Source organism: Rhinoderma darwinii, chromosome 1, assembly GCF_050947455.1.
Source record: "Rhinoderma darwinii isolate aRhiDar2 chromosome 1, aRhiDar2.hap1, whole genome shotgun sequence".
In the NCBI taxonomy this organism is placed as follows: domain Eukaryota; kingdom Metazoa; phylum Chordata; class Amphibia; order Anura; family Rhinodermatidae; genus Rhinoderma; species Rhinoderma darwinii.
Genome location: NC_134687.1, coordinates 91,771,017 through 91,788,921, shown reverse-complemented (window position 1 = coordinate 91,788,921; position 17,905 = coordinate 91,771,017). Strand labels below are relative to the sequence as shown.

The 17,905-nt window shown below is 43.4% G+C and overlaps 1 protein-coding gene across 2 annotated transcripts in view; it reads left to right on the top strand.

Moving 5' to 3' along the window:
* The window catches only part of TRAPPC11 (trafficking protein particle complex subunit 11), a 52,519-nt gene that overhangs the window by 8,000 nt on the left and 26,614 nt on the right, over positions 1 to 17,905 (top strand). For both annotated transcript variants that reach the window (XM_075860201.1, XM_075860202.1), the window contains exons 7-11: positions 1,696 to 1,769; positions 2,473 to 2,569; positions 7,351 to 7,484; positions 7,591 to 7,738; positions 8,249 to 8,342. In XM_075860201.1, coding sequence (XP_075716316.1) covers positions 1,696 to 1,769; positions 2,473 to 2,569; positions 7,351 to 7,484; positions 7,591 to 7,738; positions 8,249 to 8,342 — 547 coding nt within the window. The remainder of the gene's footprint in view (positions 1 to 1,695; positions 1,770 to 2,472; positions 2,570 to 7,350; positions 7,485 to 7,590; positions 7,739 to 8,248; positions 8,343 to 17,905) is intronic.

The window sequence follows — 17,905 nt, the reverse complement described above, 5'->3', positions numbered from 1 at the left end:
TAATACCTATTCATGTAACAGAGTGAGATGCAGTTTAACTCTTTCAAGACCAAGGCCTTTCCGATGCCTGAATATCCACAGCAAAACGTGACCATTTGGAATGCTACATTCTAAGGCTACATGCACACGTTGCGTATTTTGCTTCGGAAAATACGTAGCAAAACCGCAAGAAATTTGCAGGGAAAAAACGCACCTGAAGGTTGATGAGTTTTTCGGCGTATTTTCATGCTGCAGATTTTGGTGCGATTTTCCTCTGCACTAGGCAGATACAATTCGCAAGCGGAAACGCAAGATAAATTGGCATGCTGCGGATTCTAAGAAACGCAGCACAGATCAATTTTAGTCCTAAAAAATACCGCAGTGTGTAAATGAGATTTCCTGCAATCTCATAGACTATGCTGGTACTGTATTACGCTGCGCATTTGCCGCACAGAAATCCACGTGGCAAAGCCGCACGTAATACGCATCGTGTGCATTGACCCTAAGGGTGAATTTTTTTTGAGATTTTTTTTGGGGGGGGGGGGGCTTTATTGTGCCACTAAGACAAAACTGGTATCTTTTTTTCATTTTGTAAGTTTTTTTTTTTTTTTTGTTTTTTTTTTTATATGTAGGGACAAAAATGCACATCCATTTTCTCCTTTTTTTATTTATTTTTCTCGTATAATGATACGATATGTGTGCACTTTTCCCAAATTACATCATTGCTATAATGCCTGTGAAGAACGGACACCATTTTTTTCTAGCGCACCTCTTACCTTTTGGTGGTAGCAGACAAAAACTAGTGACTGCTAATAATTTGTGCGGATTTGATATAACATAGACTCTGTGATATTATAAGCGCCAATCTAAAACGCGTCCAAGTCACAGAAAATAATCCCTGCAGGCTTGTGGCAGGTGTTTAGAATATTTTTTTTTTTGTCTGTAGGAAGCTGGGATAAGGGTGTGTTCACAATAGGGTCGGGGTTCCGTTCCACCTTTCCGTCGGAATGAACGGCAAACCAGACGGAAACTATATCTTCCGTTTGCATTACCATTGGTTGGAATTGGCTTCCGTTTGTTTCCATTCCACAAGGTTTCCGTTTTTTGTCGGAATCAATAGCGCAGTTGACTGCGCTATTGTTTCCGCAAAAAAACCTGAAACCTTACGGAACGGAAACCAATTGCAACGGAAGCGTTCCCATTGAAATCAATGGTAAATCAAACGCAAGCTATGGTTTCCGTTTGGCTTTCTGTTCATTGGTTCTTCCAACGGAACCCATGAACGGAAGTCTGATGCTGATGTGAACAGACCCTAATATGATGCGTGTTGTCCCAGTATTTGTCTATATGCAGATCACCGTTAATAGTAACCTGATGTCTGCTGGCCTGTGTCAGCCAGGTAGACTGTTGTACATCACGATCTGCCATTAAAGGGGATCGCGGCTATTAACGTTGCTGTCGCATAAGGTAAAGTATAAGTAGCCAGATTGGCGACGTTGTACACAGTTCTGTCAAGTTTTTTTTTTTCCATGGTTGTTTGGATTAGGCCAATGGACGTGTACACTGCTTGTATGTTCCCAATACTTTTCATGGTCACTTTATTGATCTGTCTGGTTTTCCTTTTTTATTTGAATGTCTTTAATCTTTATTTAAATAATGGCAGCGTTTTCTTTGGACATGTCATCACTGGACAATTTATTGTATTTTATGTTACAGCTGCTGTTTGTCAGGCATCAGTTCAAGATTGCATTTTTCAGTGAACTGAAACAAGATACGCAGAATGCCTTAAAGTACGTACTCCATGGGACTTCAGATGCAAAGTTATGTCAATTGGATTATGTTTACATAATGTGATAAAGATAAGGTTATTTAAACATATTGAGTTCCTATCACTCCCTGTCTGTTAACTGACATAACAAAATCAATATATATATTTTATTCTCCTAAAAGATGTCCCCATTCTCCATATTGATACATTAGCAAAAAGTTTGATTCCTGAATTTTTTCAATATCCGTTTTTATTCATTCTTTTTACTTTTTGAGATACAGCTGCTCTGTATTCTCTATATACAGCAGAGCTGTATCGTCCACTAAATTCTGTTCCCGTCAAGTCTGCGAGACTGACGAGTTCAGTGAAAGCGTGTCCACCTGTAATCTGTCACATCTAAGTTCATCATTCAGATGTGATCGATTACAGGGGGACCCGCTGACGCTAAACCCGTCAGGTCCGCGGGACTGACGGATTCAGGTCACAGCGAACGATACAGCAGCTCTGTATAGAGAATACAGAGCATCTGTATCTGAAAAAGTAAAAAAGAACTTTTAATAAAAACTAATTGTAAAGCTGCATCATAAATCATAATGACTTTTTTTTTTATTAAACAAAAAAAAAATGCTTTTTAAAGGTTTACATAACCTTTAATGTCGAATAGGTCCGATGAATATTAGAGGCGTTTAATTTATTTTATTTTACCAGAATATGTTTGTGTCTAGAAATTACAGGACAGCTTATAACTTGGTGCATGAACTGAGGGCTCATGAAACAAATATGCTGGAAATAAAGACTATGGCTGGATTCATAAACTATAAGGTGAGCAACTCCTAAATATCTATAAATAAGCCGCCATAAAGACATTTGGTTTGGGATCCATCCATGTTAGATATGGCGCTCCTTCCTCTCTTCCCGCAGAGAAGGTCAATGTCTGGATTTTCATAGATGCCAGAGCTCATCCGTGCCCCTTTAAAGAGGAGCTTTGCTGACATGTCTGTTTTAGTAAATACTTGTATTCCCCATAAAATCACAATTCTGGAGCATCTTTTCTTAGAACTTTACATTGTGCCATTCTTCTGTTATTCCAGCTAGAAATTTATGAATAAATAAAAAAAAAAGTTACGTTTTAAGAAAATATACTCCAGAAATATATTATGGGTAATACAAGTATTTACTAAAACAGACATGTCAGGAGAGGAGACCCTCTGAGATACAAAAATAAACTATTCTAATCGTATTGGCGGAGACGTTCTTTATTTGCACTGCCAGTGAGCTGACATAAGAGTGCAAAGGGGATTTAAAGAGGCTCTGTCACCAGATTTTGCAGCCCCTATCTGCTATTGCAGCAGATAGGCGCTGCAATGTAGATTACAGTAACGTTTTTATTTTTAAAAAACGAGCATTTTTGGCCAAGTTATGACCATTTTCGTATTTATGCAAATGAGGCTTGCAAAAGTACAACTGGGCGTGTTGAAAAGTAAAAGTACAACTGGGCGTGTATTATGTGCGTACATCGGGGCGTGTTTACTACTTTTACTAGCTGGGCGTTGTGTATAGAAGTATCATCCACTTCTCTTCACAACGCCCAGCTTCTGGCAGTGCAGCACTGTGATGTCACTCACAGGTCCTGCATCGTGTCGGCACCAGAGGCTACACTTGATTCTGCAGCAGCATCAGCATTTGCAGGTAAGTAGCTACATCGACTTACCTGCAAACGCCGATGCTGCTGCAGAATCATCTGTAGCCTCTGGTGCCGACACGATGCAGGACCTGTGAGTGACGTCACAGTGCTGAACTGCCAGAAGCTGGGCGTTGTGAAGAGAAGTGGATGACACTTCTATACACAACGCCCAGCTAGTAAAAGTAGTAAACACGCCCCGATGTACGCACATTATACACGCCCAGTTGTACTTTTACTTTTCAACACGCCCAGTTGTACTTTTGCAAGCCTCATTTGCATAAATACGAAAATGGTCATAACTTGGCCAAAAATGCTCGTTTTTTAAAATAAAAACGTTACTGTAATCTACATTGCAGCGCCTATCTGCTGCAATAGCAGATAGGGGCTGCAAAATCTGGTGACAGAGCCTCTTTAAACATTGAAACATTGCTTCTCGTTTAGTTGAAGGGTATTTATTAAAAGGCATTTAATTCTAAATTTAAAAAAAAGACCTCAAAAACCGAAGTTCTTGGATTCTATTCCTCAATTACATCTTATTTCTGAATTATCTTGGTCTAATATTTGTTGTATTTCTGGAAATGATAACCACTAATACCCACTCCGCTATTGAGAAGTTGTGCAGCAAGGATCTGATGGTCGTTTCCATCAGGACGTTGCTCACTGTCGGCAGTTGACGATCCTCATAGCCTAACTTTGGCTTTCCAAGAGGCGTGTACTAGACCGTATTACCGCCACGAGCAGCATTAACATTTACTGATCGTGCCGATCACAGCAGCACGAACGATTAACATCAGTTATAAATTATAGTTTTATCTTTTTATAATTGTTCTTTTAGGTTGTTTTTTATAAACACTGGCCAATTGTAGATACGATAACTTGGCTTCAACTAAGGAAAGGAAAGCACAGTGCTATAGAAGTGTAAGAGGACAGGTCAAAGAATTTAAAGGGACACTCCGAGGGATGTGCATATCTTCTCTATTTCTTTCACTCCCTGAGTCATGCACTGCCCCATTAGGCCCTGCTGTATAGGCGTACCATAGTGTATTAGTTTTACCTGGAGTGGCCCTTTAAATGTTAAAAGTACATAACGCATCATAATAAATGAGTAAAGTATGTTGCATCTATAGATGCACTTTTATGGGGACCGCCAGGAATAGATCTTTCAGTATTTTAGTAAATTTAGTTCTCAATATAAGGATTCAATCACTTTTATGAAGCCGCAAAGCATGTCATTACAGTAAAAACCGGATGTAGTACACCATAATGTACCCCTGGAGTATGCCACGGACCCTGGATGTTCTATGAAGCCGCCTTCTTATAGAGTGTAACTCCGTATAACCATTCAGATTTACCATTCACTTGGTTGATAACCCCTTTGAGAACTTTAATGGCTTTCTGTTAGGGCTGTGCTCTTTTGGAAATGCTGTAAAGGATAATGATCAGAATAATTTGGTAACATTGCTTATTAGATGCGAATATTTAGTTTACTGACCATTCTAGTTACTAAGGATGAATAAAACACTGTTTGCAGTTAAAGGGTTTTTCCCACCAGAGACATTTATGGCATATCCACAGGATATCCAAGAAAATGCAATATTTGAAGCAGCGCAAATCCCGATATCAGGAGCGGTGTCACGCTGTCAAATCGGACAAACCCAGTCTGACGTAATGTAATCCTCAGCAAAAGCGTAGTGAACAGCAGCATGTCTCCCAAATTTCAATCAATATGTTTTTATTGGTCAAACATCCCAGTAAAAAATGGCAACGTTTCGACCCGTGACAAGTGGAGGGTCTTTCTAGGCTTGAGAAAGACCCTCCACTTGTCACGGGTCGCAATGTTGCCATTTTTTACTGGATGTTTGACCAATAAAAGAATATATTGATTGAAATTTGGGAGACATGCTGCTGTTCACCACGCTTTTGCTGAGGATATCCACAGGATATGTCATAAATGTCAGATAGAGGCGGGTCCCACCTCCTGGGACCCGCACCTTTCTCTAGAACGGGGCTCCCTAAACCCTGTTCTACCGCTCTGTGTTTCGTCTGAAGAAGAAAACAACATAGCTCGCTGAGCTACTCTGTTTTCGTTACTCCCATAATAGTGAATGGCAGTTACGAAGCTACCATTCCTTTCTATGGAATTTACGGAATATCTCAGCGAGCTACGCTGGTTTTTTTCTTCATGGTCGGGAATCGCACACTTTAGCCACAACACAGAGAGGTAGAACGGGGTTTAGGGGGCCCCGTTCTAGAGAAAGGTGCGGGTCGCAGAGGTGGGACTTGCATCTATTTGACATTTATGACATATCCTGTGCATATGCTATAAATGTCCCTAATGGGAAAACCCCTTTAAAGGACAGGTGTCGCGAAAATATTTGTTTTTTATATAAATTTGATTTTAGTGTGTTCTTAAAATAAATTTTATTTATTGTGTTTTTGTGTTTTACTTTTTTCTTTTTTTTAACTTTTACTTCACTATGGGGGCTGCCATTTTTTTTTTCATCTCTGTATGTGTCGATAAGCCTACTACACTGTGCATCCGCTCAAAAAATGGCGGCACACAGTGTAGGAGGTTTGAACATTCAACCCCCTCCTTTCTCCTGGCACTAGCTAGGATAAAGGAGGGGGCATTGTGTGAGGACACTAGAGCGAGTGTGTCTTCTCCAATTTTGCAGCATAAAGCAATGAGGTTGCTTTACCACATGCCAATGCTGCAATTTTGGGAATTGCTCCCTCTAGTGACCAGCACATGGAAATGTTATAAATTAGAATCTAATTTATAATATTTCCTGACTTGTGAAAAAATTAGAACAATGTGTAATCATATACTAAGGCCTCATGCACACGACCGTAAAAACTCCCGTTATTACGGGTCGTAATCGCGACCCGTAATAACGGGCTCATATACTTCTATTGGCGACGGGTGCATTCCCGTTTTCTCACGGGAAGGTGCCCGTGCCGTTGAAAAAGATAGAACATGTCCTATTTCAGGCCGTAATAACGGCACGGACAGTCCATAGAAGTCTATGGAGCTCTCGTAATGACGGGTGGCTACATGTGTGCACCCGTCATTACGGCAGCGTTGCTAAGCGACGTCAGTAAATAGTCACTGTCCAGGGAGCTGAAAGAGTTAACTGATCGGCAGTAACTGTTTCAGCACCCTGGACAGTGACTACCGATCAGTATAAACCTGTAAAAAATAAAAATAAAAGACGTTCATACTTACCGACAACTTCCTGCTTCCTCCAGTCCGGTCTCCCGGCCGTTGCCTTGGTGACGCGTCCCTCTCGACATCCGGCCCGACGTCCTGGATGACGTTTCAGGCCATGTGACCGCTGCAGCCAATCACAGGTCAATCACAGGCTGCAGCGGTCACATGGACTGCCGCGTCATCCAGGGATGTCGGGCTGGATGTGAAGAGAGGGACGCGTCACCAAGACAACGGCCGGGTAAGTAGGAATTTCTTTAACTTTTATTACAGAAAAGGCTGTCCCTTCTCTCTATCCTGCACTGATAGAGAGAAGGGGCTGCCGATTAGTGCAGTGCTATTTTGCCGCCAAAAACGTGCTCGTAAATACGGGTGGAATACGTGTGACACCGGACCCATATTTACGAGCACGGGTTCGTAAATACTGGTGCAAAACGGGTGGAATACGTGTGACACCGGACCCGTATTTACGCCAGTATTTACGGGTGGGAAAAAATACGGTCGTGTGCATGAGGCCTAACTGTTTAACTAAAAAAAATAATAATAATTCTAGCGACACATTCCCTTTAAGTAAACCTCTTGGTTGCATAGTAAGTACCTTTTTCAATATGCACATTTTATGATGTTATTGATTGATAGATAATTTTATAATATTTTATTGAGAGTCTTTCTAACGCTCATTATTTCTGTTTTTTGTTTTTTCTGCTGTAGATCTGTCGTCTGTGTTTCCAGCATAACACTCCCTTAGACGCCATTGCACAGTTCAGAAAACACATTGATTTGTGCAAGAAGAAGATCGGCAGTGCTGAACTGGCGTTCGAGCACACGGCCTGGATGTCTAAGCAGTATGGACTTTTCTAAATGACTTCTTTAGCTGTTTGATTTGACATATTATGTCTTCTATTCTGGTCTAAAGGTGGAGATTCATCTATTTTTATTCTTTTCTTAAAGGTTCCAGGCTTTTGGAGATTTATTTGATGAGGCTATAAAGCTTGGGCTGACTGCCATTCAAACCCAAAATCCTGGATTCTACTACCAGCAGGCTGCATATTATGCCCAGGAGCGCAAGCACCTTGCAGGCCTTCTATGTAATCACGATGTAAGTCTACTTGCACTTTATCTTATTTATATCATTCATAAAGTAGATTGTTCACTATTAGAAAAGCATGGTTGATTTCTTACAGGAAACCGTGCCACAACTGTCCATGGGTTGTATGGTATTGTAGCTTGGCTCCATTGAAGTGAATGGGACTGAGCTGCAATACCACACACAACCTGTGGATGGGTGTGGCACTATTTAAAAAAAAAAAAATAGCCATGTTCTTCTAGTTCGGGACAACTCCTGTATATCATAAAGGCATCTTTCAGATGCAGACGTAGATAAGCTCCACCAATGTCTATTATAAGCAATTGGAGATGTTGCAGGCCATTTACTTATAGGTGATAAATATTGGACCTAGTATAGTGAGTGCACAGTCCCTTATTCGTGCTATAATCCTTTTTATAGACCTCGATCACTGACGGTTCATACCCTCTATGTTGCCTTAATCATTCTGTACTATTGTAAAACATTTTAAATGTTATATATTTACATATATTTCATGTTTAGCCCTCTGTAGCATATCCCAGTCCAGATCCTTTGGAGACCCCTAACGGTGTTTTGGACTTCTATGGACAGAGAGCATGGAGACAAGGAATATTAAGTGAGTCACACTTTAGATTTCAATATTTAGTTTAAAGCATTTGGTTGTATTCATGGTGTTCTCAATGTAAGGCCTTATTCACAAGAACGTTGAATAGGTCCGTGTGACAGCCGTTAAAACAACGGCCTTGTGCACTTCAATGGGGCCATTCAGACATGCAGTGTTTTTCATGCAGCGTGTTTCCGTTGAGTGAAACTCACTGCATGTCCTGTCCTTGTGAATATTTTGCGGATCACGCACCCAATGAGGTCATCCGTGTGCTGTCCGTGATTCATGCACAAGTTCATAAGAAATGAAGAGAAAAAATAAATACATAAAGAGATGTGCACCAACACTGACATCAACAACTGATGGCACACGGAACAAACACTGATGGCACACGGAACCAACACTGATGGCACACGGAACCAACACTGATGGCACACGGAACAAACACTGATGGCACACGGAACAAACACTGATGGCACACGGAACAAACACTGATGGCACACGGAACTGCGACGCATGAAAAACGGACGCAAAACAGAAACCCTAATGTTCCTGATATAAGGTTACCTGTCCCCTCTTACATTATAATGCCACGTAAACCTGAGCTTGACAAAGTATAGTTTGTGGTAAAATTGAGCATTTAAAATTTTGGAGCAAAATATCCACTTCCTCTGTCATCTATTCTAACTGTTGTAGTATTTGGACACATTAAAGGGACACTCCGGCCAAAACAAAACTTTCCCATGTGAATCATTATGGTATTCCATGTGTCAGACTTTCTCCTTGCTGCTTCTATCTCTATATATCAGACTGGGATGGTTGCTTAGCAGCAGTGTGAATCAGACTCGGTGACACGCTTTCTCTACTTGTATCTATGGAGATCTATGTGTCACCCATCACAGGCTTCACCACTTCTATGGAGATCTATGTGTCACCCATCACAGGCTTCACCACTTCTATGGAGATCTGTGTCACCCATCACAGGCTTCACCACTTCTATGGAGATCTATGTGTCACCCATCACAGGCTTCACCACTTCTATGGAGATCTGTGTGTCACCCATCACAGGCTTCACCACTTCTATGGAGATCTATGTGTCACCCATCACAGGCTTCACCACTTCTATGGAGATCTATGTGTCACCCATCACAGGCTTCACCACTTCTATGGAGATCTATGTGTCACCCATCACAGGCTTCACCACTTCTATGGAGATCCATGTGTCACCCACCACAGGCTTCACCACTTCTATGGAGATCTATGTGTCACCCATCACAGGCTTCACCACTTCTATGGAGATCTGTGTGTCACCCATCACAGGCTTCACCACTTCTATGGAGATCTATGTGTCACCCATCACAGGCTTCACCACTTCTATGGAGATCTATGTGTCACCCATCACAGGCTTCACCACTTCTATGGAGATCTGTGTGTCACCCATCACAGGCTTCAGCAGTCCCTGTACCACACTAGTTTTGCACAGGGGGGACAGAAACTTCTACCACTGATACTTAGTTTGGTTCCTGTCACACAGGTATAATGTAGAAGAATATAGTGCAGCCTCTTTGTCTGTATACTTATGGTTTCTTATTTAGAAGAGTATAGAGAGTATCATAATCGCAGTGTCCCCCAGCCTGCAGAAATGGTATGGTCTTTAGCTGGTCATGTGATGCTGTGCTGAAGCATCATGGGAGTGATTTCAAAGCAAAGAGGAAGCTGGGGAAATCTAAGAATCAAGATGGAGGCTTTTTTAAAGCACAGACGAGGTGGCAGTTCAATAAGTAAGTACAGTATACATAAGAGTAGCGTGTGGTTTACAGTCGGGGGGAATACAGACCTGGAAAGTTGTTTCCACTGAAGGACTTCTTTAAGAATCTGTTCCAGTCTACAGTCTATTAGACATTCAGTAATTGTTTAATATTCTCAATTAAAGCATACATACGGTCATCCACTTAACCCCTTCCCGACATCTGTCGTATGGATTCGTCATGGAAAGCCAGTTCTTCCCGCAAATTGCCATATCCATACCACAAACATGGAGGTGGTTACTGTCTAGAAATACACCGTTCCAAAGTAAAGATGGCTGCTGTTCCTAACAGCAGCCATCTTTACTCAATGCCCAGGGTGGTGTTGCACCCCCCTACCCGCATCGGCGATTGGCCTGTGATTTCAGACCAGCCAACTGTGGCTGTAACAAATGACTGTGGCACAGTGATATGGTGGTGATTGGTGCTGTCTAGGACAACACCAATCCCTACCATGTATTGATGAGAAGGTGGCGATTGTCCCCCTCCCCCACCCCTATCGCTACTATTGGTGGTTTGCATAGACCGACCAATCGCAACCATGGCGGTGCATCTAACACCCTGCACCAGCTCCTCCTGTCTTATTCTTGTTTGGAACAGTGAACAGAGCTGGTGTGACCTTCTGTGAGCCAATACTTACCGGTTCTGAGGCCTTCTGGTCTTGCAATCCTCAGTCGTCTGCATCCTCCCCCTTTTTACGCCCTGCGGCCGCTGAGTGTGGTTCAGTGACCGCCATCACTGATCGGCCTGTGTGCTCAATTTTTGGCACAGGACTTTTTTCTGTTTTCTGCACCGTCTCCCTGTGTGCGACCTACGGCCAAATCCAGTGACCGTCATCACTGATCAGCATCTGTGGTAATTATTTTGAAGCAGGTTTTTTTTTTGTCTTTTTCTACCCGCACCAATTCACTGTGTGCATCCTGCGGCCACTGATCAGTGACACTGCCATCACTGATCCGCATCTGTGTTGAATTTTTGGCGCAGGTTTTTAATTTTTTGAGCCTTTTTTTTTTTTTTTTTTTTTTTATACTGCACCATCTACCTGAGTGTGCCTTGCGGCCACTGAGTGCTGAGTCTTTAATAAGCCTCAGTAGTACTTTGTTGGCGCAGGTTTTTTTGGGGCTTTTTTTTTTTTTTTTTTTTTTAAATATAAAACGAAAAAAAAAGTTAGGTGTAGTTAGTACCTGCATAGGGCGTTAGAGTAGCAGATGTTTACTGATGTCCGTTTTGTAACAAAATATATCTAGCTGAAGTTTTAGCTATATATTTTTTTTTTACAGCTTTAGTGTAAATTCACAGTTATAGTCAGCGTCAGTTAGTGACGGACGTTCACTAAATTTTTGATAGCGTAGCGACAGTTGTAGCTCAATTTAGTTTTTTCCAGTGTTCGGGTTAATTTGTTAGTGTCAGGAATTTTTTACAGTTTTAGGCGGGATTCACACGACAGGGTTTCCCGGCCGGGTGCCGGCTGTTCATAAATCGGCCGGCACCCGGCTGCATTAGGAATAATAGACCCCTAATGGGGCTATTCACACGACCGATTTTCTGACGGCCGGGAAAACCGGCCGTCAAAAAACAGGACATGCTCTATTTTCGGCCGGGTGCCCGGCCGCCCGGCTCCCATAGAAGTCTATGGGGCCGGGTAATACACGGCCATCACCGGAATGTGTCCTGAGTGATGGCCGGGTCTACCGTCGCTCGCGCACTCTCTCTCCTCCTCCTCACAGTGCAGAGTGCATGTGAGGAGGAGGAGGGTCTTTTATTGCTCGCTGTAGGAGTCGGAATCCCCAATCCCCGGCCGGGGATTGGGGATTCCGCTACAGGAGAAGTGCGTGACTACACTGTCCATATATGGACACCGCGAAGTCACGCACTTCTGCAGCGGAATCCCCAACTCTGGCCGGGGATGCCGCTACAAGAGAAGTGAGTGACTACACTGTCCATATATGGACACAGCGAAGTCACTCACTTCTGCAGCGGAATCCCCGACTCTATGGCCGCGGATTCCACTACAGAAGAAGTGAGTGACTACACTGTCCATATATGGACACAGCGAAGTGACTCACTTCTGCAGCGAAATCCCCGACTCTATGGCCGGGGATCCCGCTACAGGAGAAGTGAGTGACTACACTGTCCATATAGGGACACAGTGACGTCACTCACTTCTGAAGCGGAATTCCCGACTTGTGGCAGGGAATTCCTCTTCAGGAGAAGTCAGTGACTACACTGTCGATATATGGACATTGAAGTCAGTGACTTCTCCTTGAAGGGGGGGGGGGGTGAGTGCAATCTACAGGGGGCTGGGTGGTATCACCTACAGGGGACTTGGTGGTATCACCTACAGGGGGCAGGGTGGGTGGCATCACCTACAGGGGGCAGGGTGGGTGGCATCACCTACAGGGGGCATGGTGGCATTGCCTACAGGGGGCTGTGTGGCATCGCCTACAGGGGGCTGTGTGGCATCGCCTACAGGGGGCTGTGTGGCATCGCCTACAGGTGGCAGGGTGGCATCACCTACAGGGGGCAAGGTGGCATCGCCTACAGGGGGCATGGTGGGTGGCATCACCTACAGGGGGCAGGGTGGGTGGCATCACCTACAGGGGGCTGTGTGGCATCACCTACAGGGGGCAGGGTGGGTGGCATCACCTACAAGGGGCAGGGTGGGTGGCATCGCCTGCAGGGGGCTGTGTGGCATCGCCTGCAGGGGGCTGTGTGGCATCGCCTGCAGGGGGCTGTGTGGCATCGCCTGCAGGGGGCTGTGTGGCATCGCCTGCAGGGGGCTGTGTGGCATCGCCTACAGGGGGCTGGGTGGCATCACCTACCAGGGGGGCTGTGGCATTGTCTACAAAGGGCTGTGTGTGGCAACAAATTTAAATGAAATTCATCCGATTTTAAAACGGACAGGGAAAAAAACGGATGCAAATCGGGTCCAAATCGGCCGGTAAAAACGGCAACTCGGAACGGAATCGGAACGGATGCAAACTGGCCGGGAAAATCGGCCAAAAACGGCCGATTTTCCCGGCTGACACTCGGACCCTGTCGTGTGAATGAGACCTTATATTGGACGTTCAGTTCAGTTAATTTCTTTTTCCTACGTTTTTTTAATTTGATATACACTTGTAAAAGCACAACACACACAGCCACCTCTGTAAAAATAAATGCAGTATTACACGTGTTGAAGCACTACATACCCCCCCATAATAAAGATGTCCCAATCATCCCAAAGGAGGCTCTATTCAGCCGAGGAGTCGGCCTGCGAGGGAGAAGAGGAAATTGCCCCACTCCTCTTGTTCTCCTCCTCATCATCCTCATCCAGTGATGAGGAACCCCGGCAAAGGTGCCTCAGGACAACAGCTGAGGCAACCCCCCCCAAATGAGTAATACCATGTGGAACTCGCCCTCTGAGAATTATGAGCCTCACATTCAAGATTACATAGGCAGGTCAGGAATTTGGTTTGAGACTGTAGGCCTCACAGAAATTGACTTGAGGATTTTGTTAATTTAATGGTGGCCCAGACATATTTATATGCCCAACCATTTTTAGCCCAAAACCACAAGTCCTCATTTGCTAGGTGGACCCCCATAGAGGCAGCAGAGATTCTGAAATTTTGGGGCCTTGTTCTACATATGGGCCTAGTAAAAAAGCCAGAGATTAGGCAATACTGTAGTACGGACATTTTATACGGCACCCCATTTTACCGCATGGCAATGCCCCGGACACGTTTTGAAGTCATTTTAAAAAATTTTGCATCATTATGATAATGCAAAGTACCCGTCCCATGATGATCCTACATATGACCGTCTATTCAAAATCAGCCCAGTCCTTGATCATTTTTGCACCACATTTAAACAATCATGCACCCCCGAAAAGAACATTGCAATAGACGAGTCCTTGTACATTTTAGGTGGAGACTAAAATTCCGCCAATACCTGCCCAGTAAGAGGACTAGGTATGAAAATAAAATGTACAAGCTGTGCGAGAGCAGCTCAGGGTACACCTACGGGTTTAGGGTTTGGGAGTTAGTGGGATTTGGTGCACCCACTGCTGGACCAGGGTTATCACTTTTACATTGATAACTTATACACCAGCATCCCATGATTTAACTGCCTCTCTACCTGAAGTACTGCAGCATGCGGCACCGTACGCAAAAACCAGTGAGGCCTCTCTAAAACTGATTGGGCAACCTACTACGAAAACTACTACCAAGCAAAATCTACTCTTCAAAAGCCAAATGGCGCCCCCTCCCTTCTGAGCCCTACAGCGTGCCCAAACAGTTGTTTACTTCCACATAAATGGCACCACCATACCCGGGAGAACCCTTTTAACAATTTTTTGGGTGTGTCTCTCCAGTGGCATAAGCTGGGCATGACCTATTTGCCACTGAATTGGCATATCTGGGATAATATTGACATTTTTACTTTGCACCATCTGCAGCGCATTCATTTATGGAAAAGACCTGTGGGGTGAAAATGCTCACTACACCCCTTAATAAATGACTTGAGGGTGTAGTTTCCAAAATGGGGTCACTTCTCAGGGGTTTCTTTTATTACTTCACATCAGAGCCTCTGCAATTGTGAACCAATACTTTATATGTCGCCAAATTAGGCCTCAATTTCGCATTGTACTCTTTCACTCTTGAGCCCTGTCGAATGTCCAGGCAAAAGATTAGTGCCCCATGTAGGGGGATTCTAAAACTGGGAGAAACCGCATAATAATTAGAGAGCGTCTTGTTATGGTGGCACAAGCCGGGCACCACATATTTGCATATCTATGGAAAAAAATCGAATTTTCACTCTGCAACATCGAGTGCACACCAATTTATGCAAAACACCTGCGGGATTAACATGCTCACTACAACACTAGATGAATACCTTGAGGGATGTACACTACCGTTCAAAAGTTTGGGGTCACCCAGACAATTTTGTGTTTTCCATGAAAACTCACACTTATATTTATCAAATGAGTTGCAAAATGACTAGAAAATATAGTCAAGACATTGACAAGGTTAGAAATAATGATTTTTATTTGAAATAATAATTTTCTCCTTCAAACTTTGGTTTCGTCAAAGAATGCTCCATTTGCAGCAATTACAGCATTGCAGACCTTTGGCATTCTAGCTGTTAATTTGCTGAGGTAATCGGGAGAAATTTCACCCCCATGCTTCCAGAAGCCCCTCCCACAAGTTGGATTGGCTTAATGGGCACTTCTTGCGTACCATACGGTCAAGCTGCTCCCACAACAGCTCTATGGGGTTGAGATCCGGTGACTGCGCTGGCCACTCCATTAGTGATAGAATACCAGCTGCCTTCTTCTTCCCTAAATAGTTCTTGCATAATTTGGAGGTGTGCTTTGGGTCATTGTCCTGTTATAGGATGAAATTGGCTCCAATCAAGCGCTGTCCAGCATGGCGTTGCAAAATGGAGTGATAGCCTTCCTTATTCAAAATCCCTTTTACCTTGTACAAATCCCCCACTTTACCAGCACCAAAGCAACCCAGACCATCCCATTACCTCCACCATGCTTGACAGATGGCACCAGGCACTCTTCCAGCATCTTTTCAGTTGTTCTGCGTCTCACAAATGTTCTTCTGTGTGATCCAAACACCTCAAACTTCGATTCTTCTGCCCATAACACTTTTTTCCAATCTTCCTCTGTCCAATGTCTGTGTGCTTTTGCCCATATTAATCTTTTCCTTTTACTAGCCAGTCTCAGATATGGCTTTTTCTTTGCCACTCTGCCCTGAAGGCCAGCATCCCGGAGTCGCCTCTTCACTGTAGCCGTTGACACTGGCGTTTTGCGGGTACTATTTAATGAAGCTGCCAGTTGAGGACCTGTGAGGCGTCTATTTCTCAAACTAGAGACTCTAATGTGCTTGTCTTGTTGCTCAGTTGTGCAGCGGGGCCTCCCACTTCTCTTTCTACTCTGGTTAGAGCCTGTTTGTGCCGTCCTCTGAAGGGAGTAGTACACACCGTTGTAGGAAATCTTCAGTTTCTTGGCAATTTCTCGCATGGAACAGCCTTCATTTCTAAGAACAAGAATAGACTGTCCAGTTTCACATGAAAGCTCTCTTTTTCTAGCCATTTTGAGAGTTTAATCAAACCCACAAATGTAATGCTCCAGATTCTCAACTAGCTCAAAGGAAGGTCAGTTTTATAGCTCCTCTAAACAGCAAAACTGTTTACAGCGGTGCTAACATAATTGCACAAGGGGTTTCAAGGGTTTTCTAATCATCCATTAGCCTTCTAACACAGTTAGCAAACACAATGTACCATTAGAACACTGGAGTGATGGTTGCTGGAAATGGGCCTCTATACACCTATGTAGATATTGCGTTAAAAACCAGACGTTTGCAGCTAGAATAGTCATTTAGCACATTAACAATGTATAGAGTGTATTTCTGATTTATTTAATGTAATCTTCATTGAAAAAAACTGTGCTTTTCTTGCAAAACTAAGGAAATTTCTAAGTGACCCTAAACTTTTGAACGGTAGTGTAGTTTCCAAAATGGGGTCACTTCTGGGGGGGTTTCCACTGTTTTGGTCCCACAGGGGTTTTGCAAATGCTACATAGCGACCAGAAACCAATCCAGCAAAATCTGTGCCCCAAAAGCCAAATGGCACTCCTTCTTTTCTGATCCTTGCCGTGTGCCCAAACAGCAGTTTATGACCACTTCTCTGGAGTACGGAAATACCCTATATGTGGCTTTACAATGTTGGGGTTCTTTTTTTCCTTTATTTGTAGAGAAAATTAAAAATTTTGAGCTAAAGCTACGTCTTATTGAAAAAAAAGAATTGTTTTTATTTTCATTTCCCAATTCTAATAAATTCTATGAAACACCTGTGGGGTCAAAATGCTCACTACACCCCTAGATGAATTCCTCAAGGGGTGTAGTTTCCTAAATGGAGTCACTTTTTGGGCGTTTTCACTGTTTTGGTCCCTCAGGGGCTTTGCAAATGCAACAAGGCCTCTGCAAACCATTCTTGCTAAATTTGAGCTCCAAAAGCTTAGTAGCGCTCTTTCCCTTCTAAGCCCAGCCGTGTGTCAAAACAGCCGTTTATGACCACATGTGGGGTATTGTTTTACTCGGGAGAAATCGCTTTACAAATGTTGTGGTGCTTTTTCTCCTTTAGTCCTTGTGGAAATGAGAAAAAATTAGCTAAGCCTACATTTTATTTGAAAGAATGTAGATTTTCATTTTCACGGCCTACTTCCAATGATTTCTTCAAAAAGACTGCGGTGTCAAAATGCTCACTATACCTCTAGATAATTTCCTCAAGGTGTAAAGTTTCCAAAATGGGGCCACATGTGTGTGTGGGGGGGGGGGGGGGGTTCCACTGCTTTGGTCCCTCAGGGGCTTTGCAAATTCGACATGGCCTCCGCAAACCATTCCTGCTAAATTTGAGCTCCAAAAGCCAAATGGCGCTTTTTCTATTCTAAGCCCTGCCATGTGTCCAAACAGTCGTTTATTACCACATGTGGGGTATTGTTTTACTCTGGAGAAATTGCTTTACAAATGTTGCGGTGCTTTTTCTCCTTTAGTCCTTGTGGAAATGAGAAAAAATTTGCTAAACCTACAATTTCTTTCAAGGAATGTAGATTTTCATTTTCACGGCCTACTTCCAATAATTTCTGCAATAAACCTATACGGTCAAAATGCTCACTATACCCCCTAAATAATTTCCTTAAGGGGTGTAGTTTCCCAAATGTGTTTTGGCGCCGCAAGAGCCCTTCAAACCTGACATGGTGCCTAAAATATATTCTAATAAAAA